This window comes from Mirounga angustirostris, unplaced genomic scaffold, assembly GCF_029215605.1.
Source record: "Mirounga angustirostris isolate CCGP_5_RB_7025 unplaced genomic scaffold, mMirAng1.0.hap1 SCAF_5, whole genome shotgun sequence".
In the NCBI taxonomy this organism is placed as follows: Eukaryota; Metazoa; Chordata; class Mammalia; order Carnivora; family Phocidae; genus Mirounga; species Mirounga angustirostris.
Window position 1 is genome coordinate 143,408,107 of NW_026991713.1, and position 26,017 is coordinate 143,434,123.

At 50.7% G+C, this 26,017-nt stretch overlaps 2 protein-coding genes across 17 annotated transcripts in view; both read right to left on the reverse strand.

The window, feature by feature from the left end:
* Positions 1 to 15: 15 nt before the first annotated feature.
* On the reverse strand, positions 16 to 6,835 carry ROGDI (rogdi atypical leucine zipper). Of its 3 annotated transcripts, none has more exons than XM_064592502.1 (11): positions 6,423 to 6,835; positions 6,270 to 6,341; positions 5,453 to 5,541; positions 5,164 to 5,213; positions 4,389 to 4,469; positions 3,479 to 3,574; positions 2,125 to 2,223; positions 1,664 to 1,777; positions 1,531 to 1,580; positions 1,267 to 1,393; positions 16 to 939 (listed from the first exon to the last, which is right to left on the reverse strand). In XM_064592502.1, exons 1-11 carry the CDS (start codon positions 6,818 to 6,820, stop codon positions 898 to 900), a joined length of 1,218 nt encoding a protein of 405 aa, XP_064448572.1. In that variant the 5' UTR covers positions 6,821 to 6,835; the 3' UTR covers positions 16 to 897. The 3 variants fall into 3 exon arrangements, with proteins under 3 accessions (XP_064448572.1, XP_045730847.1, XP_064448573.1); XM_045874891.3 differs by having other exon boundaries at positions 5,164 to 5,218; positions 6,423 to 6,581; XM_064592503.1 differs by lacking the exons at positions 5,164 to 5,213; positions 5,453 to 5,541 and having other exon boundaries at positions 6,423 to 6,582.
* A 198-nt stretch (positions 6,836 to 7,033) lies between these two features.
* The window catches only part of GLYR1 (glyoxylate reductase 1 homolog), a 34,903-nt gene continuing 15,919 nt past the window's right edge, over positions 7,034 to 26,017 (reverse strand). For 3 of the 14 annotated variants that reach the window (XM_045874899.2, XM_045874896.2, XM_064592499.1), the window contains 12 exons: positions 24,566 to 24,652; positions 23,632 to 23,688; positions 22,833 to 22,883; positions 22,667 to 22,740; positions 20,059 to 20,158; positions 16,090 to 16,152; positions 15,562 to 15,672; positions 14,830 to 14,931; positions 14,015 to 14,177; positions 13,517 to 13,696; positions 13,075 to 13,199; positions 7,034 to 9,282 (listed from right to left, as the gene is read on the reverse strand). In XM_045874899.2, the coding sequence (XP_045730855.1) occupies positions 9,208 to 9,282; positions 13,075 to 13,199; positions 13,517 to 13,696; positions 14,015 to 14,177; positions 14,830 to 14,931; positions 15,562 to 15,672; positions 16,090 to 16,152; positions 20,059 to 20,158; positions 22,667 to 22,740; positions 22,833 to 22,883; positions 23,632 to 23,688; positions 24,566 to 24,652 (1,188 nt within the window). In that variant the 3' untranslated portion in view covers positions 7,034 to 9,207. Of the gene's footprint in view, positions 9,283 to 13,074; positions 13,200 to 13,516; positions 13,697 to 14,014; positions 14,178 to 14,829; positions 14,932 to 15,559; positions 15,673 to 16,089; positions 16,153 to 20,058; positions 20,159 to 22,666; positions 22,741 to 22,832; positions 22,884 to 23,631; positions 23,689 to 24,565; positions 24,653 to 26,017 lie in introns of all 14 variants that reach the window. The other 11 variants (XM_045874901.2, XM_045874898.2, XM_045874900.2 and 8 more) reach the window with 9 other exon arrangements.

The window sequence follows — 26,017 nt, forward strand, 5'->3', positions numbered from 1 at the left end:
GTGTCCTGCTGGGCAACAGTAACAAAGCCTTGTTTGCCCAGAGCCTGAGTCTGGAGTGTGTTCCGAGCTTCCCGTCAGGGGTGGGCAGTGTGGGCGCTCACTGCTTTCTCCGGATGCCCACCTGCTCCCTCACAGGAGGCGAAGCTGGGCTCCAGCTCAGGGGCCCAACCCTCAGGCCGAAACCTTGTCCCCAGCCCACTCAGTCCCCTAGCGGCTTGAGGACCCCCTCAAAGGTGGGACAGGGAGGCCAGGGGCTCCATCATTGGGTACCCCCCCCAGGTCCTGACTATTTGGGATCCCCAGCCTGGTCTTCACTCAGACAGACAGACAGACAGACGCTCCAGGTAAAGTCAGATGATCTTTATTTCCTGGAGGCCTTGTCAGGGATATGGAGCAAGCACATTCAAGGGCACCACAGCTGGCGGTGGATGGCTTCTGTCTGCCCTCCTGACTCACAGCTTAGGGCCACCATCCACTCCTCACCCTCCACTGGAGGGGGGGCGTGCCGCTGCACGTACCATCCTGGGCAGCTCAGAAGGCAGAAAAAGGAGGGCGAAGGAGAGCCCTGGGCCTGGCGCCACCCTGAGTCCAAAGGTTCCCACTGTGCAGGGAGGGCAGGGTTTGGAATGTGGGCCACCTCTGGGCTCTGCCTTCCTGACCCCCCCGCCCCACCTTCCTGACCACCCCCTACAAAATGAAAAGCAAGTCAGCATCCCTGTCTCTCAGTGGTTCCAGTGTTCATTTCCATCTGTGCAAATGTGATGGGCAGGATGGGGAGAAGAGGGAAATAAATAATAGCCCAGGCTGCCCGGTTCTGGCTCTGGCCAGCATTCTTGGGGGGATGGGTGAGGGGGACAAGGGCCATTTCCCTGGGGGTCAGGCTCTCGGGTGCTCTGCTCAGAAAGGCCTGTAGCTCCAGTAGCTGGAGAACACGGAGATCTGGGGAGGGAGAGAGGTGGGGGGACATGGTGAATGGAGGTGGTAGGGGGCTTCACCCCTGCTGAACCCTCTGACCCAGGTGAGATTTCAAGGTCATTCAAGGGCAATGTGTCAGGGGGAGAGGGTATTGTTGCTCAGCCACATTGTGGCCCATCTGCCTGGTGTGTGTGGAAGGTACAAAGGACCTTAAGATTTGGGGGTGCTTTGGGAGTGTGACAAGAGTCCTTGGAATCCCTCCAAAATGAGAAGGCTTAGCAGCCTGCTATCTGGCTGGCCCCATCTGTCTGAGAGAGAGGCCCGCCCCCCCCCCCACAGTCCCCACCCCACCTTATCCTTGAGCTGCTGGCAGAGCTGCAGGGACACAGTGAAGAAGACGAGGGCGTCGTTGAGCCATGGGATCACACACTCCACCTTGTGCACGTGGCTCACCTCCAGGCGCTGGGAGCCCCACTCACTGGGGGGAGAAGGAGGGTCCCTGGGGGTGGCCTGACCAGCCCGCCCCCCCAGCCCCCAAGGTGCAGAAAGTTGGGGCGGGCAGGGTGCTCCAGGGTTCCCCCCCGCTCCCCCCCCCCCCCCCCCCCCCGTACTTACAACATGGCCCCAGGGCTGTGGAGCACAGCGCCTCCAGCTGGGCGGAAGTTCTAAGCATAAGAGCATCAGACCCAGTCAGGCCCAAGAGGCTGCAAGGCACTTGGGGGTGGGGGGCAAGTGGGGTCCCCCTCACCTTGGTGGAATTGGGCTGCAGGGCATGCAGCTGGTACACGGTGAGGCAGAGTTTGTTGAGGTTGATGTAGACGTTGACAAGCAAGTCGGAGGGCAGGGCAGGGGCAAACATCCGCTGGGGACGAGCACCAGGCAAGCAGGTGGGATGAGGGGCCAGGCAGAACCGCCTGGGGGACCCCATTCCCCAGCCTATAGACTGGGGCTTCCAGACTCTTCCCGGTGCCCCGGGTAGCTTCCTGCACCAGGCTTGGGAACCACTGACCCAGACCAGGGGTATCTGGGGGATGCAAGATGGACGCCAAGGACCTTATCCCAGAAAATTGTGGCATAGACCTAGACCTCCGACTGACAACAGTTTGGGGTTTCCAGGACCCCGTCACACCCGTGTCCCTCCCAGGGGGCAAGCTGGGCTCCTCAGCGGCATTCCCTCTCCTGGAGCAGGGGCTGCCCTAAGGCACTGACCGTGAGGCCACTGGCAGCGATCTCAGGCAGAGTAAGGGTGGCCGGGGTGGTGAGCCGGTTGCGGGCTCTGGTCAGTTGCAGCATCACAGCGTCCATCAGCTGTGGGGAGGGGGCCAGTCATAGCTGCTGCAAGGGCAGCCCCCGCCCTCCCGCATAGGTACTGACCAAGTCATGGTAGCTCCCAGCTCCTGCCTCGGGTGGTCACACTCTCAAGGCCTGAACCCCTACAGTGTGGGGCTTGTTAAAGGTGCAGATATTTGGGCTCTAGCTGCGAGTGGGGGACTGGACGTCTGCACTGTTCACCATCTGTCCAGGAGGTTCTATTGCATGGGATCCTGGGTGCTGGTCCAATGCGGAATGGAAGATGGAAGATCCCTGGAGTTAGTCCCAAGGGCATGAGGGCTTTGTGGATGGGGGTGCAGGCAATGAAGGAGCTTAGAGGAAGAGGCCTTAATCCCAGTTGGGTGCAAGGAGCCAGGGAGGGCTTCCTGGAGGAGGTGATAGGATGGGTAAGTTGAGGTCTTAAGGTGGGCACCAGACCGTTTTCAAAGGTGAAGCTCCAGAGAGGTAAGGTCACATAGCTAGTGAACAGTGGAACCATCTGGAACTCATCCTTTTCCTTTGCCACGGACCAAAGCTCTGGCCTGAACTCCCCAGAGCCCCAACTTCCACTGCTTCAGATGTTGCGATGGGGGTGGGGGTGACCTGGCTTCTAGGAAAGGGAAATTTTGGATGGAGGCATGGGGGCTGCACTGCCTACACCCAGGGTGGTCCCAGTTCTGGGAGGGACTTTAGTCCATCTAGTTCTAAGTGTTCATATGAGGACCCAGAGGTCCAGAGAGGGTAGGTGAATCACCTACAGACATAGAGCAAGTCAGGGACAGAGCTAAAGCACGAGTTGGGGGCATAGAAGAGCAGCTCTTCCCTCCACACCATGTGAATTCACTTTGCAAAACCCAAGGGTTTCCCTATGGCTAGTAGAGCTGCTAGCAGCTGCTATCCACTGAGCATGTGCCAGGGGCTGCTCCACCTGCATCATCCCAACTGCTAGTGGCGACACCATGGCCCCCTTTTATAGGTGAGGCTACTGAGGCACAGAACGGCTAAGAAAGTGACCTGGGGTTGCACAGCTTACAGTGAAGGCCCTGGGATCAGAACCCAGGTCTGAGTCTGGAACCCGGGCTGCGACTCATTTGACTGTGTCTGCTTGGATATGTGCACACTGAGAGGTGATGGGTCCACCATCAGCTGCACCTGAGGATGTGGAGGCAGAGCTCTCCAGGGGCCTGGTCAGGGGTCAGGGCCAGGGGTAGGCGTAGGGATCCTGCTTCTCCTGTTCCTGTAGGCAGCTCACCTTGAGGACCTCTGCTCCTGTCCTGAACTGGTAGTTTTCATCCCGGTTGGCAAGGAGGTAAATGGCCTGGCTTACGTGGTTCCTGGCATCCTGGATCTGAAAAAAATGCCCACTGAGAGGTCAGTGGGCTGGGCCTCAGGAGGAAGAGATGCCAACTTCAGAGAAGCCACAGTCTCCAGGGCCCCAGATGACGGGCCCTCACCCTGAGGTATTGCCTGCCTGACCCTTCCCCGCCAGCTGTCCTTTCTGTGCCCCCCGAAGCCAGGCCCTGACTGGGTGCTGGGCACATGGCACAGACTCTGGCAGGCCTGCCATCGCACAGCTCACCTTCTAAAGGAGAACAGATGGTAGCAGAGCAAAGGCACAAGATAACACACTGAGTGACTTGTACAAGGACAAGAGGGTGACTCTGCAGGATGGGGGAGGAGGAGCCTCTTTAGCTGGAGGTCAAGGGAGGCCCGAGGGAGATGCCTCTTGGGCATCACCCAAGTGATGAGAAAAGCAGCAAGAGAGGGCTCCAGGCAGAGCAAGGAGCATGGGCAAAGGCCCTGAGGTGGAGGAGCAGGGTCTAATCACAGAGGAGCTGGTAGGGAGCACAGACTTTGTCCCCAGGAGCCAGTGGAAGCCCCTGGAGGCTCTGGGAAGGGGAGTTCCTTGTTCCAGAAGATCCCTGTGGTTCCCATTGGGGCCCAGGGGCCTACAGACAGAATAGGTTCTCACCTCCCTCTAGGTGAGGCTCTGGAGCCCCAGGCACTGCCTGCTCCAGCTTTGCTGCTAGGAAACACCCTCCCAGGCTTGCTGCGGCCTTAAGTCCCCCATGGCCGCACCAGGAGGCCTCAGTGCTGCTCAGGCCTGTCCCTGCCTGCCTGAGCTTGTGGCTTGAGCCCTGGCAGGGGAAGGGCCCAACTACCTGCTGCAGCTTCCACTGCTTGTCCTCTCGGAAGGCGAAGTGCAGCAGCTGGTTGTTCCGGGGTATCTTCAGGTTCACGTCCTGCTGGGCAAGAGTGTATAAGCAGGAGGACCGCCCTCCTGCTTCTGGCCACTCTGAGACCTTGAGCAGGGGGCAGACACGGGGTGTGTGTGGTGGCTCAGGCCCCAGTCATTCCACAGGGCATAAAGTCTCCCAGCACCTTGGCCATTTGGGGTGTGAACAGGGAGGTCAGGAAACAGGAACTCAGGCCCAAGAGGAGCCACAAAGAAACGAAAGGGAAAAGAGAAAGGGGAAGGTGGCCTCAGCTGGGAGGAGGTGTGACTGTGGGCAGAAAGGGAGCATGGATACAGGCCAATGCACTGAACACCCACTGCTGGAGGAGAGGCACCTTCCCCCACATCTTGGGGCCTGGCACAGACGGAGCTCAGGTGTTGGCTGATTCCACTTTGAATTGGGGCCAGCCTAATCCCGCCATTGCCCACGCTTCACTGGGCCCAGACTCAGGGCCAGGCTGTGTGCAAAGCATCCCTCTTCCAGCACCTCTCACTGAAGCCACACACCAATTCCAGAGGAGGTTTGGCGGGGTGGGTTGTTATTTCACAAATGAGGAAACTGAGGCCCAGAGAGGTCAAGGATCCTGCCCAGGGTCACACAGCCAACTGGTAAAGGCAAAGCTCAGCAGGAGGCCCCCTCACTCTTCCCCACTGGATCCTCCAGCAGCAGGGAAAGGGGGAAGCGGGGCTGGGGGACTCACCGCCTGGCTCAGCGCGTCCCCTTGCAGAGTCAGCACGCCCTTCACCTGGTCTGTGCTGCAACACGCGGGGGTCAGAGCAGTGCCTGCGGCTGCCTTTTCCCACCACCTAGCCCTCCCAGCAGGTTGCCCCTGGCTGTCACAGGATGGCCCAGGCTGTCCCACAGCACAGCACACCCTCTGGATGTTGGGGCTGAAATCAGTCTGCATGGCAGGGCCTTGGCTGTGCAGTATCCCAGGTGTCCCCCTTCCAAGCAGTCCATCCCTCTTGGTTCTGCTCAGCCTGGCTCACCTACAGCTGCCAAGGATGAAGTTCTCCTGCTTGGCAGGCCCCTCGGTGCCTGTACCAGAGCATGGCAGAGTGAAGCGGAGCGAGGCCTCCTGGAGGGGCAGAGGGCAGTGGAGTAAAGTTCACCCAATCCAGCTCACCACTCCTTCCAGAAGCCCCATTCCTGGGTTGGCCAGGGTAGGGACAAAGTGGGCTCCTCTCAAGCCTCCAGGGCACCTTCCCATTTCTCTGGCCCCTCCCCCACCACCTGAGTTTCAGGTCCTACCAGAGTGGATAGCTGTTCCTTCCACATTCCCTGGACGCCTCCCTCATGCCCAACTCAGTCAGGGATATAGAACAGAGATGACCTCCAGGCTTGGTTAAGATGCTCCAGTGTAGGGAGCAGAGTCAGGGAATGACACTACTCATGGTAACTCGAAATTCTGGCCATAGTACGCAATGCCTGGACATTTTTGTGAGTTGACTTATCTTCAGAACAGCCCCGTGAGGCCGGTACTGCAACCTCGTTCTTGCGAAAGGGAGGCCCCATGAGGTTGAGTATGATGCTGGAGACCTTGAGATCACAGCTTCAAAGGAAGCATTCCTTGACCCCAACCCCGACCCCCTAGCCGGGGGCTCATTCCAGGCCCAGCCCAGCACTCTCACACAGCTGCTTGTGATTAAGTGGGCAATCATGTAGTGGTGCCCCGACTGGACGCCAAGTCCACTGGGGTAGGGCCTGGTCTGTACAACGCGCGTCGCGTCCACAGCAGGCGCTCGGGAGGCAGGCGCGGTGGCCCGGGAAGGAGCCGCAGCGGCGCCGGCCCGCCAGAAGCCTTACCTTGAGGATGTCCTGCAGCTGCCTGAGCACTGCGTGCACCTCGTCGTGCAGCAGCCAGCGGAACTCCTCCTCCTGCGGGGACAGGCCGGCGGTCAGCCGCCCGGGCCCGCCGTCCCCAGCCCCGCCTCGCCCCGCCCCGCCCGCGCGCCTCACCAGCACCGCTCGCTCCGCCGCCGTCGCTGACATCGCGGTCGCCATCGCCGCCGCTCAGCAACGGTCCCCGGCTCGCCGTCCGCTTGAGGCTCGGTCCACCGGCCGTCAGTGCGCCCGCGGCGCCCGAGCCCACCCCCGCCGCCGATTGGCTCCGCGCGCGCCCGCCCCTCTCTCAGGCCCCCTCCCCCGCCTCCGACCGGCCGAGCTGGCGCTCCAAATCGAGGCTGGCGGCTGCGCGAACCCGCTTGCGCCGGCTCTCCCAAGCGGCCGCCGGCACCTACCCGGGGCGCTGGGCGCTCGGGCGCCGCATCCCCCGCCACTCTCGGGGTGGAGCGCGGCGGCCGCTTGTCCCGCCCCTCCCCAGCTCTGATAGGGCGCCCTGCTCCGCTTGCTCTCATTGATTGGCCACCGGGATGGCTTGTTCTCGCCGCGCCCGGCGATTGGCTGGCGGGGCAGCCTGTTCCTGCTCGGCCTCGCCCTCCGCGCGCTGAGCTCTCGGGTTCCGTTGGGTCGGGAGGAAGGAGTCCACTGAGCCGACAGTCCCGGCGCTCCCGGCCCTCCTCCCTCCTCTGGGCGCAGGCAGTAACCACTGCCGAGGTAATCAGTCACAATTGTGTTACCAAGAAACGTTTTATTTTGCTTGCAGTAGCTTTTTGTTAATTGCACAAAATCATGTTTTTGCCATTTAAACATTATCACACAATCCTATTCTGAAAGACAAATGTTCATTAAAAACAAAGCAAAAATAAAAATTCACAACCTTAATTACCTAGATTTGTCATTTAAAGGAGGTTTAAAGGAAAAAAAAAAGGGGGTCGCGCAAGAGGGGCTTTCTTACAAGCTTTTTCACAAGTGTCACATTTTCTCCTAAAAGGGAAGGATTTCAAAACAAAGATGAAATAGCTTAAACAGAAATACTCATAAAAAGAAACTTTACAGAATTGTCAACAATATTAAGACAACATTGACTAACCAGTTTCATTACAGTATCTTCCCCACCCCCACCCCCCACCCTCCCCAAAATGTCTGGCTAGGACTAGAACAGGCTTTGTGTTCAGACAGAAAAGTATTCCAAATCCCAGTGAAGTTATGCCAAAAACACGCAGGCATCTTCCTTGCCCTCCCTCTATGTCTTCTGAGATCCCCTAGCCTGGGTTCTGATCGGCGCAAATGGGCCAAGGTTGAGGGGGGAGGGGCCCACCCCAGTGTGGTCTCATTCTCTATATTCACTAGAAACACTGACCTGCAAAGTGTGACTTTGGAAAATGCAACCCATGCAGAGGGAGAGAACATTGACATCCTTTAGGTGACTTCTCCTTGTTTTTATGCCACATTCCAAGCCCCTCTGGTCCCCTGTCCAAGGAGAAATGTTAGGGTCTCAAGGATGTCTTAGATCCACCTCTTAGGGTCAGATAGTTCAGGTTGGGTCAGGCCCAGTTCTCTTCCCTCCCGAGAGACCCTGGGGCCCTGGAAGCATCGAAGACCATGCTTCTGCTAAAGTGAAGACACTCGTTCCTGTTTCAACAGCTGAGCCTAAGAAATGGCCATCGTTGGTCAGGCTGGGTATGGGCCAAAGAAGGGACAGACAGAAACACTGTCTCCATGGGAAGAAAAGGACGAAGGGAGAATGAAGAGATGGGCAGGTGGGGAACATGTACAGGAGCAGGCTGGAGAAGCTGGGACTGCTATGAGGGGACCCAGTCAGAGTGACTCTTCAGAACGAGGTGGAAGTCTGCAGCATAACGGAAAACAGGAAGGAACCCCACTCTCCTCCCTCTTCACTCCTCCCTGGTGGCCCTCAGGATACCCTTCCCAAGGGCTGGAATGCAAATCCAAATACTAAAAGAGCCTGGTGAGGAGTGAGCTCTCCCTACACCAAAGCAAGGAAGTCTGATCCCAGCCCAGGGCTCTGCAGTGACGGTGACTTCTGGGATAGGTGCTCAAGAGCGGTGACGAGAGTAGGCTTCTGTGGGGCTCACCTAATGTGCTGGCGATTTGCTGCTCTCCCCAGAGAGCCAGAGCCCTGTGTCCGCTCAACTTGGCCAATTTCTTTTCAGTTCACAAAGGCATTTATGGAGAGTTGGTTGCTCATTGGTAGCTTAAACATGACAATCCTCATCAGCTGGTCACCTGAGGTTGGAGGGCCCATGAGGACCCTCTGTTTGGAGTCGGTGCTGGCTCATTTTGACCCAGAGCCTCTGTTTCACGTGCGGGATCCAGGGCGGGATGTGGACATAACCACAGCCTCTTCGCTCTGAAGGAAGGAAGCAGTGGAAAGGCTTCCAGTTCTTAATGCTGATTCTAGTTCCTCGACTGGAAAGGGTCTGAGATAAGACAAGCTCAGAAGGGGGAAAAAAAAAAAAGCCAGGCAGCAGTTTCTGGGCAGCTTTTATCCTGGGGTGAGAGCCAGTGTGTGGTGTGTAGAGGGAGGGAGAGAGGGGGAGAGAGAGAGAGAGAGAGAGAGAGAGAGAGAGAACGTACACACAGCCACCGTGTGTGTGTGTGTGTGTGTGTGTGTGTGTGTGAACACACAACCACCTAGTCCAGGGCCAGTGCCCAGCTCAAGAGCTTTCCCAAAGGCCAATCCTGCTGACACCCCTCCCCTCCCCAGGACCTCCAGGGGAGGAGTGACGCTGTGTGCTGTGCTGATGGCAAGTCTCAAAGTCTGTATAAAAGGAGATGGAGACAGGTGGACTGGTCCAGAGTTAAGTCCCAGGACCCCAACCCCATGTGAGGAGGAGGGGTCAGAGGGAAGACTGAGGGGGTGGGGTGGGGTATCAAGGGCTTAGTGTATATAGGCTCGGTACACGGCAGACATGTCGTTGTCAGACTGGTCCAGTGCCTTGGCTCTTTTGTACACCTGGAAAAAAAGGAGATGGGCTCAGTCTCTGACCACAGAGCTGACTTAAAGACACAATCTGCTTTGTGGAGGTAGTTCTAGATGCGGTCAGGCAGGCAGGCTCAGCCAGGAGTCCAGGCTGTCTGGGTGCAACTCCTGGCCACCCTCCACTGATCTTGAGCCAAGTGCCTCAGTTTCTGTCTTCATCACTAGTCCTTCATGTCATGGAGAAGATAACAAGGTTATCGTGAGGACTAAACGGAGCGGGGGAGGTAAAGTGCTCAGAGTTAGTAATTATAATCATGTCTCTTCCTGCCTCCAGGGTCTTTCCATGTTACTCTCTGGGCCACTACCCTTGCCCTTCCCTCTGCATGGGATGCCTTTCCCTAGGCATGGCTGGCTCCTTCCCAGTCCGCTCCAAGGCCTTCCCTGACCAGCCTATGGAAAGCAGTGGCTGTACCACTTGATCCTGGTCACCTTTTCTTCCTCTGTTCTATTTTATTCATACTTCTGACCTTCAGAGATTGTTTAAATAACTATCTGCTTATATTGTGCCTCCTTCCATTGAAATGTAAGCTCCACAAGGAAGGGAACAGGTGGCCCCCCAACATGTCCCCAGAGCCTAGAACAGTGCTTGGCAGCTGACAGCCACTCCAGAGCCACTAGGTGAATACTATGAACGAATGTGAAGAGAATTAAAAAGCCATTCGAGCAGGGCAGTGTGGCGTCTAGGCACACTGAGGAAATGCAGTTGGACACAAGGTTCCTCCCACAGAGTCAGCTGCATCTTTGTCTTTTTAAAAACATAGTCCAGTTGAAGCCATGACAATTGAGTGTCCATTATAGCTCAGGTGTAGCTGTCAACTCAAAATGAAGGCTAAATAAAGACCTTTTCAGAGAAAAGAAAACGAATCGTTGCCAGCAGACCTGCATTACAGGGAATGCTGAAGCAAGTTCTTCCAGTTGAAAGGAAACAATACCAGAGAGAAATTCAAATCTTCAGAAAAGAATGGAGAACACTGGAAATGGTAAATTAGACAAATAGAAAAGTATTTTTTCTCTTAATTAAAAAAATTACACATTGGGGCGCCTGGGTGGCTCAGTTGGTTAAGCGACTGCCTTCGGCTCAGGTCATGATCCCAGAGTCCTGGGATCAAGTCCCACATCGGGCTCCCGGCTCAGCGGGGAGCCTGCTTCTCCCTCTGACCCTCTCCTCTCTCATGCTGTTTCTCTCTCGCTCACTCTCTAATAAATAAATAAATAAAAATCTTTAAAAAAAAAAAATTACACATGACCACTTAAAACATTCCAACATTGTCTGGTAGGTTTAGAACAAAGGCAGATGTAACACACAGGAAATCTATACCCCAAAGCAGGGGTTCTCTTGGGGCACCTGGGTGGTTAGTGGCTCAGAGCATCCGACTCTTGATTTCGGCTCAGGTCATGGTATCAGACACGTGGGATCAAGCCCCACATCAGACCCCACACTCAGTGTGGAGTCTGCTTGTCCCCTTCCCTCTGCCCGCCCCCCCAACTCATGCACGTGTATGTACACGCTCTCTCAAAATAAATAAAATCTTTAAAAAAAAAAATAAAGCAGGGCTTCTCAAGCTGGGGTTATTTTGCCCCACAGGGACGTGGTAATGTCTACAGGCCTCTTCTCAACTGAGGGGGCATTGTTGGCTTCTAGTGGGTATAGGACACTGCTAATATTGCTGCTAAATATCCTGTAATGCACAGGACAGCTCCCACAACAAAATGGCAATGGTGCCCAGGTTAAGAAGCCTTGCCTTAAAGGAGGAGGGCGGGAGCGGGAAATGGATCTATGTTTTATGTGAAGAGGTACAACATTAACCCTAAGTAGGCCATGAAGTTAAGGATATTGCATATCCTTCCATACTGCAATCCCTAGAGCAAAGATAAAAGAAAAACAATGCATTATTAAAAAGCCAATGGAGAAAATGGAATTCTAAGAAATATTCAAATAATCCAAAAGGCAGTAAAAAAGGAGAGACAGACAAAAGCCAGAAGGGACAAAGAGCAATCAAATGATAAAACGGTACCTCCAAATCCAACCACACATCAATAGACTTTAAGACAAAGACTAAATGTTAATGGACTAACTAACCTTAAGATCCTGAACACCGAGCTCCAGGGAGGAGCCTAAATTCACACCCTCCAGAAAGCAACACGCTCCACTGAAATTAACCAAAATACCTGTTTTCAAGCCAATGAATCTTACAGTCAGGGCAGAGGCAAGTCAGAAATCACTTCACAGAGAAAGCTGTCAACACAAGCCACACACAGACCCTTCAGAAGTAACTTCAATTAAAGATGATCAACAAAAAAATTACATAAAATACACAGAGAAGTCCACTGCTAAGAGAGAATCCGAGGCAAAACAATTGGGGGGAACGTGAAAACTGTACTGCAACCTGAAAAGGTGAAGTTAAGTTCTCTGAGATGCCCAGGCAGACAAGGAAGGGACAGGAGACTGATTACATATTACGAAAAGCCACATCTGAAAAGAGCAGAACTGTGTTTCTTTACTTCTATGCTAGAACAATCCACTTGAGACTTGTTTAACTTGAATGAAAATGTGTATCCTCTTATACTATCTAGAAGGTACAGCCTCTAAAATAAATGAATTTATGTGTTTCGTATATGTGTTTTACACAAAATACGGTTTTGATTGTAACTCTACAGTAATGAAGTATTGCTCAGCTTTTTTAAGGCTACCCTTCTGTCAGGCTGAGAAAGCTGACCTTCTAAACGACGGCCCCTGGCTGGCTCCGTTGGTAGAGCACCCAACTCTTGATCTTACGGTCCTGAGTTTGAGCCCCACATCAGGTATAAGATTACTTAAAATAAACTTATTAAAACAAATAAATAACCCTTCCCCCAAACCCAACTGTTTTAAAAAAGTGCATATGTAGGTGCTTTGTTGTCACTCAAACAAATGTTAATGACCAAACACTCCAATTAACAGGCAGATGCCAGAATGGATAAAAATGCAAGCCCCAATGACAGGCTGTATACAGAGAATACAATTTAAATATAAAGACACAAGTTAAAAGTAAATGAATGGAAAAAGATATACCATGAACACAGTAGCAGCTACAGTGAAACCAGGCTATAGGCTTGTAGACAAAGGTAAGGAGGGACATTTCATAATAATTAAAGGGCAAATTCATCAGGAAGATATGACCATCACAAATGGCTAAGGACCCAACCACAAGAGTTTCAAAGATAATAGAATTAAAGGGAAAAACAGACAATGCTACAATCATAGTTGGAGATTTTAGTATCTCTCAGCAACTGAAAGAACCAGAGAAAAACGCCAGTAAAGATGACCTAAAAAACACTACCAACCTCGACCTAACTGATTATTTGCAGAACACAGCACCCAAAACTGCAGAACAGAGTCTTCGTAAGTGCACATGGTACACCTACCAAGACAGACCATCTGCTGGGCCACAAAACAAGTCTGAATGAATTTAAAGAGTTAAAAATCACACAGGATGTGTTTTTTTAACCACAACAGATATACATCAGTAATCAATACCCATTAGATTCATAGGACGACTCCAATTATCTGACGCACTTTTAAGTCATCCACAGGTCAAAGAAATCACAAGGGAAATAAGCATGGCTCAGAAGGAAATGTATGCTTTTAAATGCTCCTGTCTAGAATCAATGATGTGAGCTTCCACCTCAAGAGGTGAGACACAAAGAGACACAAAGCAAAGAGAGGGGAGGAAGACTAAAAACCAAGGGAAGGCTGCCAGATTGGGCCCCGCCTCTTGCAGTTACCTCATTGGCTGCAGCTGCCATTGGAGTAGGATGGTTGACGGCATCCCCCAGGGCAATGGCTAAGCGGAGATCCTTCTGAATGTACTTCAGGTAGAAATCAGGCTTAAAGTTCCCTTGCAGGATATCTGAGGACGGAAAGCACATATCAGAAGAATTAAATGGACTCTAACTAAGAAACTATCTGCTGTACCGTCAGGGCTCAACATCTAGCACTTCCTCCCTCTTGGACACTGAAGAGACCAACCAGTTCCCAGCCAGTACCCCCAAACCCATCTGCCATGTCTCTGGACCCCCTCTGGTAGAGTGCATAGACTGATTAGAGAGGGTGCCTCTTTCATACCAGTGAGCCCTTGAAGAAGAGAACGCTCTGTGACAGAGGCCTGACCCAGTTTCTCAGCTCCAATCACAAGTAAAATGCACGGAGAGGACAAAGGCAACTCACTTTGGCACTTCTGGTCCAGGAAGATGCTGGCTAACTGTCCCTGATTGAGGATGTCCAAGAGTGTCTGCTGGGACTGGCCTGTCACTTGGGCCAGGGTTAACCCCTCAGCGATGGTGGCCATGAAGCTTCCCTGTACCATGTTCACGATCAGCATCATCTTGGCTGCGTTGCCAACCTCACCTGGCCAGGGCAGAGAATCACGGTCACTTCCCAAGAATTCCGAGGGCAGGGACTTTCTGCCCACCCTCATCCCTGCTCGGACCCACCTCTACACCCAGGGGAGGCCCCATTCACCTGCCCCTGACAGAACTGGCTCTGACCCTTCAGGCTCTTCCTCCTTCCAGGCACTGACTGTGCAAGTCAAAGGAAACTTTCCCATGGGGGCCCCAGGCAGAGAGGCCGTGCGGGATTGACGCTGTCATCAGTGCAGTCTAGAGGGGATGTGGCCCACCCAGCCTCCGGGCCTGCAGTGGCCCGATGGGTGGGCAGGCGTGTTACCTAGAAAGAAGGAGGTCTTCCCCATTGCCTGGAAGCAGCTGCTGCAGTCCTCATACAAGCCCCTGTCTCCGGCTGCTAAGATCACCAACATCCCATCATTAGACAGCTGCTGATTCCCTGAGACTGGGGCTTCCAGAAAGCGGCCCCCCCTGGACACAATCACCTGGAAAGGAAAGTCATAGCTTCTGAAGGTCTTGCCTCTCACAGGGGTTTCAAGTGGAAACACCTGGCCCTCCATACCGAGGCCCCAAAGAGATGCCTGAATTACATGCAGTAAACAGAGAAGCGGGGGTGGGGGGGGCGGTGGTCTCCCCACAGACTCCCATGGACTTAGAATTTCTTGCAGTGACCAAGCATGACCGTGCCAATGGCTTGGCTGACCACACCTCCTCCAGACACTGCCCTTCCCTCTTCAGCCACTCTCAGAACACACAAGGCCTAGAAGTAACCACCCCCTCACTTGGCCCAGCAGCTTAGGGAGGAAGAATACTGTTATTAACAACTGTAGATGGCTGCTTAAACCAAAAAGGCCCTGCTGGCAGCCTGGATTGCTTCTCATTGTGGGGCAGGCAGCTACAGGACCTAATGCCCATCCAGGTGGGCGGCACCTCTCCTCTCGCGGCTATTCAGATTAGCTGTGGCTCTGAAAGTAGAAAGTGAAGACAGGCTAGTCCCAAGGCTACAGGCCTCTCGTCCTCTCCTGGCTTGACTTCTAGAGTAATCAAGTTGCCTATATTCAGGCATAATCAATCAGCCTGAGTCTTGGGCTCCAACTGCCAAGGACGCTGGAGGGCCAGCATGAACGAGGCCGCTACCTGGGCCAGCTCGGTGACTGTGTCAGCATCCACTGTTGACATGTCCACGTAGCACTTCCCGGGGCGGATCCCCTGCAGCACACCACTGGGGCCCAGCACCAGCTGTGGGGACACAAGGGAGAAGCAATAGCCCGGGCTCCCAGCCAGACACCCAGGAGCCCCTTAGACCTAAGGTCAGAATCCTGTTACTTTTTTGGCTCATTTCCTGATTAGGAGCTAAATATTAAGGCTGAGAGAGGGCAGCAAGTAAATAAGCATTAAGAGAGAAAAACAGCTCTACTTTATTCCCATTTATCTTCAAAAAGAATACATGCATGTTCCTTTTTACTAAAAACCTCCCATTTAAACGATAACCTCAGTATTTTCTTGGGCTTCTTTGGATTAAACTAGTTACCAATTTAACAAGATGACTATTGTACATGAACTTATAAAACATACAAATACAGCCAGAGCTAAACATATGACCTCGCCACATGAACCAAATACGAATACATGGGGATGGTCAGCATAGATCTCAGGGACCCTAGTTACTTTCATTCTCTGTTCTGAATTAAAGGATGGCTGTGTTTAATTTATGCAGATTACTTTCACAATGGGGGATGGCCCCAAATGGGAAATACAACCCTCCCACATGCTACAGACACTCACTCATGGGCAGGGGAGAAGGCAGGGAGGCCAGCCAGCTTTCCTGGCCACAACCTGAGACATTGAGGGGAGGGAAGGGATCCTTACGTCCTTGGCTGCCTTTGGATCTGACACGCAGGCAAAGGTGATGTCACAAGTTGAAACGACTTCAGCGGGGGTTCTTCCTAGGCGGGCCCCCTCCTGGATGAACAAATCACACTGCAAAAGTCACAGATCCTAACGTGAGCTGCAGGCAGTGCACAACAAACACAACAGCCAGGCCAGAGACACACTGCACAGTCCTCCTGGCTGGCCTCCCAAGGTAGGAGGCTGAGGCTAGGAGCCAGGGATACCAGAGCTGGTGGTCTTTTTTTTTTTTTAAGATTTTATTTATTTATTTGACAGTGAGAGAGACAGTGAGAGAGGGAACACAAGCAGGGGGAGAGGGAGAGGGAGAAGCAGGCTTCCCGCTGAGCAGGGAGCCTGATGCGGGGCTCAATCCCAGGATGCTGGGATCATGACCTGAGCCGAAGGCAGCCGCTTAACCGACTGAGCCACCCAGGCGCCCCTGGTGGTCTGACTTTTCTGAGGGAAGTGGATGGGGCTCCTTAAGGACCGTCTTGTGTTTTTGCATACCTGGTGCCTAGAACGATGTTCTACTTCACAGTAAGCACAAAACAAGTGTCTGCTGAAGGATTCCTGTTTGAAGAACAGGATGTAAACAGTACCTGTTTGCAGCACTCTGTAGCTGTCTTGGCTGTGGCAAAACCTGCCCATTGTCCCAGGCTATCCACACTGTGCTGGGGAACCAGGGCTGGGGCTGGGAGGCTGCCATTCCTTACCAAGATATTTCTGGGGGTTTCTAAAAGCATGAACTTTTCTTCCTTGAGAATTAAAATTACCCAGAACATCTCATAACAAAACATCATTAATATTTCAAAGATTTTTTTAAATTTTATTTATTTGACATAGAGACAGAGAGAGAGGGAACACAAGCAGGGGGATGCTGGGATCATGACCTGAGCTGAAGGCAGACGCTTAACCGTCTGAGCCACCCAGGCGCCCCTACAAAACATCATTAATATTTCAGTGTATTTCCTTCTCCAAGGCATTTAAAAAAATTAGAATAATGTGAAGCTACTATTTTGTATCTTTTTTTTTTTTTAAAGATTTATTTATTTGACAGAGTGAGAGCAGGAGAGCACAGGCAGGGGGAGCAGCAGAGGGAGAGGGAGAAGCAGACTCCCCACGCTGAGCAGGCAGCCCAATGTGGGGCTCGATCCCAGGACCGTGGAAACGTAACCTGAGCCGAAGGCAGACACTTAACCGACTGAGCCAGCCAGGCGCCCCTGTATCCAACTTTTAATACTGTGTGTGATTTACATTTATCCATACCGTAGCCTTTCATAATTATCATTTATAATAGATGGCTGCAGAATATTCCATTGAGATACACCTGAATTTATCTAATGGCTCTCCTGCAGTTAGATATCTAGCCTGCTTTTAATTATAAATGACTCCAACAAATATCTTCACGTATAATACCTTTCCTTTATGTTTTCAATTTAGGTCTCTGAAAGTAGAATAAAACAGGCTCCAAATAGCTTTAAAGCTCTTAATAAATGTAGACAAATGGCTTTCCAATGGAGCTGTTAATCTATAATGATCATCAGCAAGGTCTCAAATCACCAGCACTGAGTACATCATTTAAAAACAACAAACAAGCATCCATAAATACATAAAAATTATGTCCTACTTGATGATTTAACCAGCCCAAAACAGCAACTGTTTGTTTGATATATTTTGATTACTCTTGATTACTGAACCTTTTAAATTTAATACCTGTTTCTTTTGTGTGCAATTTTTTATTTTGGATTTATCAAACAATGTGTTTAATAAAATCAGTATGTTACCCTTTCCCTATCATATTTGCTATAACCACTTTCAGTTGGTATCCCTTTAAATCTACGTGGAATTTATTTTAGGTGGTACGAAGTGAGATTAGTACTTCCTCAAATTTCTAACCATAGAACTATTCTGAACATAACTTACTGACTGACCTTTCTCCTATCTCAATGATTTGCAGCGAGCCACCTCTATCAGACGAAGTCCTAGCTGTCCAGTTTAGCTGATGGGTGTGTGTTCTTATCATGGTACACACGCACCTTAGCCTTTAAGTATATAGCTTTATGTTTTAAACTTTGTTTGGAAGAGATCTCATTACTTTTTCTTTTCTGAAAAAGTGAAAGTATGTTTCCCATTTACTATACCAGGGAATAATTTTTTATCAAGATCCTTTAACAAGAATTACACAGGGATTGTAAAAGAATTACATGGCTTTTTTCCCCCTTGACAGAGAGAGTGCAAGAGTGAATGTGAGTGGGGGAGGAGATTCTGCAGAGGGAGAGGGAGAGAATCTTAAGCAATCTTCATTCCCAGCGCAGAGCCTGATGTGGGGCTTGATATCATGACCCTGAGATCATGACCTGAGCCGAAATGCAGACTCCACGCTGAGCATGGAGCTTGATGTGGGGGTCGATCCCAGGACCCTGAGATCAGACCTGAGCTGAAACCAAGAGTCAGACCCTTCACCGAATGCGCTGCCCAGGCGCTCCTAATCTTTTGCTTTTGCTGTCATCATTTTACAGATGAGAACTCTGAGGCTTAGGAAGGTAAACAATCTTGCTGGAGAGAGTGAGCAAGACAGCTGTGACTTGGATTTAGGTCTGATTCCAAACCGAGATTCGTAAATGCTTTGCTCTCCTGCTTTCCCATAAATTAATTTGGAAAGAATGGCCATGTTTATATAACATTTAGGTTTTCCAATCAAGATGCAGGCTGACCAGAGGCACTTCTATCAAAGGGGAATGTACTTATAAGGGAAACCCTCTGACTCTCCCAGCTTCTGCAACTGTCTGCGTCTACATTTCCTGGTTACCCGTACCTTCAATCACAACCTATCCTGCTGATGGGACGAGAGATCTCACTCCTGCCTTAGGTACCCAATGCCCAGCAGCTGAAGCCTAAACTTTTTAGCACAGTTTTCAGTGCCCTTTCCCCCCAACCCTCTTGACTCTCCAACCAGTTCCTTGTTATTCTTGAAAAGGCCTTTGTTTCAATAGAGTGAAATTTTTTTTTTTACCTTGCCAAGACATTTGTTAATTCAAACCTATTAGCCCTACCACCTCCTTCAGCAACCATCCTCCTTTCAGCTGCACCCAGCTGCACACCGGGTGCTCACTCAATCACTTTGTAAACACATGCTGAGCCACACTTGCTCCCCAACAGGCTGGTCCTTCCTCAATTTCTCTTCATGTGCTCCTGGTGAGTATAGGGCTTTAGTTTCTTGGTACTCAGACTACCATTCTTCACCTTTTCTTGGATAGGAACTCGATGGGAGGAGCTGTGGCCTCTCTCCCTTATAAAAGGTACACATTTGGACTTGGAATTCCATTTCAGGGCATGCACAGATCCTTGAAGTGGTGGACCACCACCTTAAGTTAAGAACTTCTAAACCTGTCCTGTCCACTTTGGTGGGCTCTAGCCATGGGGGACTATTTACATTTAAGTGAAATAAAATTAAAAATTCAATTCTTCCATCATACTAGCCATGATTCAAGTGCTGGAAGAGCCACATGTGGCTAGTGGCTACCACACTGGACAGGGCAGACACTGGACATCTCCAGCACTGCAAAATGCTCTACTGTACAGTGCTGTTAACACAATCCCAATGACAGAACAGTGCAGCCACTAAAAAGAAGCAGATCTATCTCTATGCACTCAGTATCAATGAATTACTAATATACCCACATATATATTTGCATGTGCATAAAAAAAAAGGATACAAACACCTGACGTGAGCTAGCTCAGGTAATGGCAGAGAAGGGAGAATTTTCACTTCATTTTATACCCAAGTGTTTTTAAATGTTTACTTTTTATTTATTTATTTTTAAGAGTTCCAGTTGCACTGAACATCCTAGTGAGCTTTTTATTTTTTTTAAGATTTTATTTATTTATTTGACAGAGAGAGACACAGTGAGAGAGGGAACACAAGCAGGGGAAGTGGGAGAGGGAGAAGCAGGCTCCCCGCGGAGCAGGGAGCCCCATGTGGGGCTCGATCCCAGAACTTTGGGATCATGACCTGAGCCGAAGGCAGATGCCCAACAACTGAGCCACCCAGGCACCCCTAAATGTTTACTTTTTATAATAACATCTAAAGCTTAGAGATTCTCAACTATAGAGAACAAACTAAGAGTTGATGGAAGGAGGTGGGCAGGGAATGGGCTAAATGGGTGATGGGTATTGAGGAGGACACTTGTGATGATATATAAATTATATAACATTTAATTCTACACCTGAAACCAATTTTTACCACGTATGTTAAGAATTTAAATAATTAGAAAAAGAAAACATAAAAAACCAAACATCCTAAGCTCATATACCTACAGCTTCACCTGCCTGAACTAAGAACTTGGCTTCTCCTACTCTACGCATGCAGAACGCTGGGCGGAGGTAACAGGAAGATTCCTATCCTTAAGCCACTCCAACTCCAAGGGTCAAGGTGCCATCCCACCCCGCCCTACAAGCACCCCCATGAATGCTTACTTTTTCTGCAGTCCGGTTCCAGACAGTCACTGTGTGACCCATTTTTAGCAAGTTGGAGACGATGCCACTTCCCATGAGGCCAAGGCCCAAAAATCCTATCCTGAAAAAGAGAGATACCAATGGGTTCGGGGGGCTCATCCACCAGCAAGTCCACTCAGCGGCTGACAGCACCGCTGCAGAGCCAGCAGCAGCACGTGCACATCGTCGTGCCTTGTCTCATCATGCCATCGTTTTGAAGTGTCCCTCAATTTAAGTGGGCTTTTCTAAACCCTTGCCTGCCACAGAAAGAAGTGTGCCTCATTGGTTTAGGGCAAGACTTCCCATTTGTTCCCTTACTGCTTTGATAGAGCGTCTGAGCCTCCTATTCCAGTACAGCGAGAAAGCAGGCATGTGTCTTTGACTCTTGCAGCGGTTTCCTGGTCGGCCACCCCGAATACCAGGTTTTCAGATTCCACTTTAAAGCACATCAGAATCCGTGACAAGGGCGCCTGGGTGGCTCAGTTGGTTGAGCGACTGCCTTCGGCTCAGGTCATGATCCTGGAGTCCCGGGATCGAGTCCCGCATCGGGCTCCCTGCTCGGCGGGGGGTCTGCTTCTCCCTCTGACCCTCCTCCCTCTCATGTTCTCTGTCTCTCATTCTCTCGCTCTCAAATAAATAAATAAAATCTTAAAAAAAAAAAAAAAAGAATCCGTGACAAGTAACTGAAGCAATGTGTTCAGAGCCAGCCAACTTCTTCAACTGCAGGACTCAGGATCACCGTCTTCATCTCCCTCCCCAGCTCGACACCTGACACTACCTTTGTGTTCTTCCTGCTGTCAGCAGAGACGGGCCCTGACCCTTTTCAAAGCCTGGAGCCAAGGGAATTCTCCAGAACATGAATTCTTCCTATGCCTGCCTTCTCCTGAACCTCCCTGACACTGCTCTCCGCTGGCCTGTCCGCACTTCCTCACCCTGCCCTTCTAACTGCAGGCCCATGCTCATCTTGGGGGACTAGAGTTCAGGTGGACATGTTCTGCTTACCTTCACTTCCTGTGGCCTGCTTCTTCCTGCAATGCTGAGAACTTAGGGGCTACTGGCTACTACTGCTATTTCTATGTGCTTTTACAGATGATTTTATTTTGCCCAAAGGTCTTTTTTTGGTTCCTGCACTTCACTCCTTGCATGTGGTATAGCTAACCAATGCCTCTTCCATCATTTCTTACTACATGGTGTTCTGGTTTTGGCTTAGGTTTCTCTCAGCTCCAGACCCTCTCTGCAGCCTGTCCACCTTCACCTGAGTTACCTTTTTAGTATTCTCGGCCACCCCTGCAAACTGGCTCTTGAACTGAAACTGTCTCCCCTCATCCCTGGTGGAATATGAACTCTCACATGCTCTCTGTCCCAGCCTGAATCTAATGATAAAAACAGAACCTACCACATTCCTCACCAAATGGCACCCTCACCAAGTTTCCAGCCAAAGCTCAAAACCCAGGAGATCTTTTGTCATTCACAGCTGTCTGGGTAGTTTGAGCTTGCCCGACGATTCTACATCACAACAGACGAATTCTTTTCCTGGCGTTCCAGGACACCTAGTGCACCATACAGCTGCTTCCCTTTGTAGTTGGCTTCACATTCATGTCAAAAAACGGTTTGACTAATGGGGCAACAAAGGTCTTAGGTGAAAGCACTGGACTCTGGTCTCAGCCTCATCCTTGTCATTTTTTAAAAAAATCAACACAATCCTTAAATCAGCGAGTGACACCCATGTTCCCTTTCATTAGCATAGAACATGCCTGTCTTTTCTACTCTCCCCAGGGCCGTTGACCCAAAATAACCAGTGGAATCAGGGATTTCATCAGCACAAAAAATTATGAATAAAGTAAAAGACGTACTGTTTTTACTCTAGAGAAAGAACTGTATAGGAGATATGCACGGAGAACTCAGACCCGGCCACTGGGCTCAGGACAGTGCTCTGTCTTAGCACTTTTAGACACACGACTGCAAATACCACCAGAGGAAAGGCAGGGGTGTGCGGGCGCAAGCTAAGCTTTGGGGACCACAGTCAAGGCAGGTGTGTGGGAAGGAAAGGGCAGCGACTGCAGGATGATGGTGATTCACCTCTCACTCGCCACCTGCCCCCACCACAACCCTGAAACTGTTTTCATCACTGTTCCACCCAGCCAGTGGTTCTCAAAGTGTGGTCTCTTGACTGGCAGCAGTGGCACACCCAGGAAGCTGTCCAATATTATAAACTCTCCGGATCCACTCCAGATCTACTGACTGAGAAACCCTGGGGGGTGGAGCCTAGCAGTTGATGCTTTACATGTGGCCTTCCAGGTGATTCTGAGGCAGGGGAAAGTCTGAGAACCACCAAACTGAGTGTTCCTCCAGCTCCAAGACTCACTAGTGAGCTATGAAGGCAACCCCACCATGTACTTAAAGGACCCTGGTCTCCTGCAGGTCAAATTAATTCCAGGAAACTCACTAAAAATTACAACTTTCCCTCTCTCTTTCCATTCAGTCCCACCAATGGCTGGGATACAACCCTTAAAGAGCCCCCTGGGGGTCATCCCCTATTCCCTAACAGAACTAGAGCCACAAGAAGCCTTTTCTTCTTCAAAGGTCCTACTTTTTGTCTGTGGGTGTGATGCTGCCATTCACGGCCGTGCTGTCTGCTGCCTGGATGGAGGTGGACCCAGTTTCCTAGGGAAAGGAAGCACAGCTCATCAGGTCAGTCTGCCCATGGCAAGGGCCCCAGTGGAAGAGAAAAATAGGGAGGCATGGAACCTACATACCTCTTCACATATTTTCAACTTCTTTGTGATTGCCTGGTAACAGACAGCTGGCTAATAAAGGAGGGAAAAAGACCATGTATTAAACTGAACGCTTAACTGGTCTTCGTTATAATTTCCCTAAGAGGTTAGGCCTAAAGTGTGGTGTTAACACTGAAACCTATTTGCTGTTCGACTTTACTGAACTCCAAAGGACACATCAGAAAGGTAACACAAACTACTTCACTTAAATATCTATGCCAATCTGCAAGATTCTTTTGCCCATGATGACATTAAGGATCAGATTCATGAAGTCATACACTCAGAGTTACAAGTCTACTCAGTGTAACTGGGCTTGCAACCCAGATCTGTCCAACTCCAAAGCCACAGCCTATCAGGTCCTATATCAAGGTTCAGCCTAACTCATGGCCTTGCAGATACTCTGGGAAGCTTGCCCTCCACAACCCGATGGTTTAGAGAGACTGCTTGCATAGCAAGCCTGAGAATGCATCCACCAAACAGCAAGGGCTACCTCATGAATGTGGATAGCTCACAAGGTCTGGCTACTGCCCCAGACTCACAAATGTCTCAACCACACAGCTGCTGAGCCTTAAATTTTTGGGGGGCGGGGGGGGTTTACTTTTAACTGTAACAACATCTGAGTCACGAGTGGGCCTCCATGTGACTTTCTATCTAGTTGCTCTGGGCAGTGGTAGAAGCAGAGCCTAACCTTTCAGACTAGTAGGGTGAGGTTTGATGGAGCCACCTTCTCCCTTTAGGCCAGCCCCTGACCAAGGATCAAAAATGTAGAAGACCGACTCACCTTCTCAGTTTGGCTGAGCAGGAAATGATGGAAATGAGGGTCTGCATCTTTCACAGGCTGAAACCAGAAAATGATTCAATAAAACAACTTATCTTCTATTAGAGGTCACCTTGCCTGGTAACTGACTCTCCTCTGGCTGAAACACCCCTGGCAGCTGGTCTCGACTATATAACTGCCTGGAAGCCCTTTCCCATTGTTGGTCTAAGTCTTTTATAAACAGTCCCTGCTCCAGCTAGAGGGAAACTGGCTACAAATGGAAAAGAAGAGACAGTTCTGTCAGGGTGGCATAAAAATTATTCTAGTAACACTGCAGGAAAATATTTAAGAGGTATACTGGTATTTTTAAAATGCAGCATTTACCAGTCCCTTTGGATAACTGACTAGGCGAGGCCAAATCAATTCTCAGCACTCTCCCAATTCTAGGGTTTTACCTACGGTGTCTGGTGCCAGACCCCTGAGTGTCTTGTCTCACGGAGGATCGATATAAACAGAAATGCAGGGCAATGAGTGTAGCACTTTCAAGGGCTTTCACAATTAGGCACAACAGGGGACTGGGGCATCCACTCCAAGGGGCTACTGAACAGCAGAGTTGTATATGTGAACAGTGAAAGGTGTCTATAAAGCATTAAGTAAAAAAATGTGTGGGCCAATCCTGTGTTTATGAAAACCAACCCTATTTCCAACAACAGAAACCCCATGTGGGTATATAATTCTATAAATGATGAGTGAATGGGGGTTGTAGCAAAGGGTCTGGAAGAAGTTATATTGAACATGAAACTGAGCACCCATGAGGGTGGAGACTTGCACTTTTCCCCCTCAAACACCTCAGTACTTTCTTGCAATTTAAAGAATGGGGAAAGGAAAAGCGCCTCACACAGGCCAGGAAACCAGCTTGGAGGCTGGGCTTATCCTGGCCTGCGGGAGAGCTTGTTACCTCGCTCACGGTCGGCTGCCATTTAAACGCGGCCATCGGTCCAGCCATCACCCCCTTCACGGTACTAGACTCAGGGATGGTGAGATCCTACAGAGGGAAAGGCAGATGGTCAAGACACTGAGGCCACCTCAGTAGCAGATGTCTTCCTGCGCCAAATCGCCAAATCCTGCTTCGCTTCCTTCAGTTACATTCCACCTCAAACGAACCCCCTAGCCAACTCCAGTCTCAGCCTAAGTCCCCAGGCACGGTTCTGACTGTCCATCGGGAGAAACCAGGCAAGTTCTCATCAACATGGAGCAAGGCTTTCTTCTCTGTTCTTGAAATAACAAATTGTCTTCTTGTGCCCAAGTTTCACAAGGACAGATGTCTCTGGAAATCCCAACTATGGTGTGCAATGTTGTTAGCAAGTCACAGAGAAGATTCTTTATGGCCAATAATGAACATTAAGAAAACAGTACTGGCTTCAGAGAGAATCTCAAAAAAAAAAAAAAAAACAAACAAACCTAAGAAAGCCACATGGTGCTGATGAGGAAATGTGCCCAGCGTTTTAACTACTAAGCTACTAAGTGACAAAGCCAGACTTCCAATCCAGGGCAACTGGGAGCCAAGAGCTCCACTCCCTCTCCAGGCTGATGCAAGGGCAGGACCCAGTGAAACGGAGCGTACCTCCCCACCAACAGCCTTGCCCACACCCATCCTGGGCAGGATGCTGCTTCAGCTGTGCTCTTATCCCCTCCACCAAGTTCACCTCACACTCCCTTTCCACATGTGGGATCTTCCAGCCACGGTGGCCCTCCTGACATTTCTACTTGGGTATCTCAGGGGAATCTTGAACATCCCACTGAACTCTGGGATCTCCCTGCCCCAACGGTGCCTTCCACAGTCTTCGCAGTCTTAGAAAAGCAGCTCCGTTCTACCAGGCTGAGATCTTTGCAGTCCTTCTTGATTCCACCCTCCCCTTACCTGGTAGCAATGATTATGGTTTTACAACTGCGGATCGGTGACCCCTTTTTTTGCCATCCCCTGCCACTTGGACTGTAGCAAAAGGGATCCCCCTCTGCTTCCGTTCTGGAACCCTGCAGTCTAGACTGGGCACAGGAGCTAGAGTGGAGTAGGCCACTTCTCTGCCTACAACTGGCTTCCTGTCTCACACAGTCAGGCCTATGGGGCACTATAAGTTCTACAACCCCTCAACTCCACCCTACTCTCTGAATTCATATCCTATTATATTTTCTCCCCCTCACCACTCTCTAACTCACCAGCACCGCCTTGGCCCTCCAGCCATTCCCCAAACACACCAAGCATTTGCCTTTGCACTACTGGGAATGCTCTTCCAACAGTTATCTGCTTGGCTCACATGCTCACTTCAGGTCTCCGCGGAAATGTCACCTTATTGGGGTGCTTTCCCTGACCCCTCTGTATCTTTCTATGTGATGCTGATGTGATTATAAG

Excerpts from the sequence above, each read along its gene's own strand:
- ROGDI (XM_064592502.1), bottom strand. The coding sequence starts at position 6,820 with ATGAGAGCAAGCGGAGCAGGGCGCCCTATCAGAGCTGGGGAGGGGCGG. Across the intron at positions 4,470-5,163 it reads GGGACGCGCTGAGCCAGGCG|GACGTGAACCTGAAGATACC; the intron begins GTGAGTCCCCCA and ends CTTGCCCAGCAG. Across the intron at positions 1,778-2,124 it reads TCGCTGCCAGTGGCCTCACG|CGGATGTTTGCCCCTGCCCT; the intron begins GTCAGTGCCTTA and ends GCTCGTCCCCAG.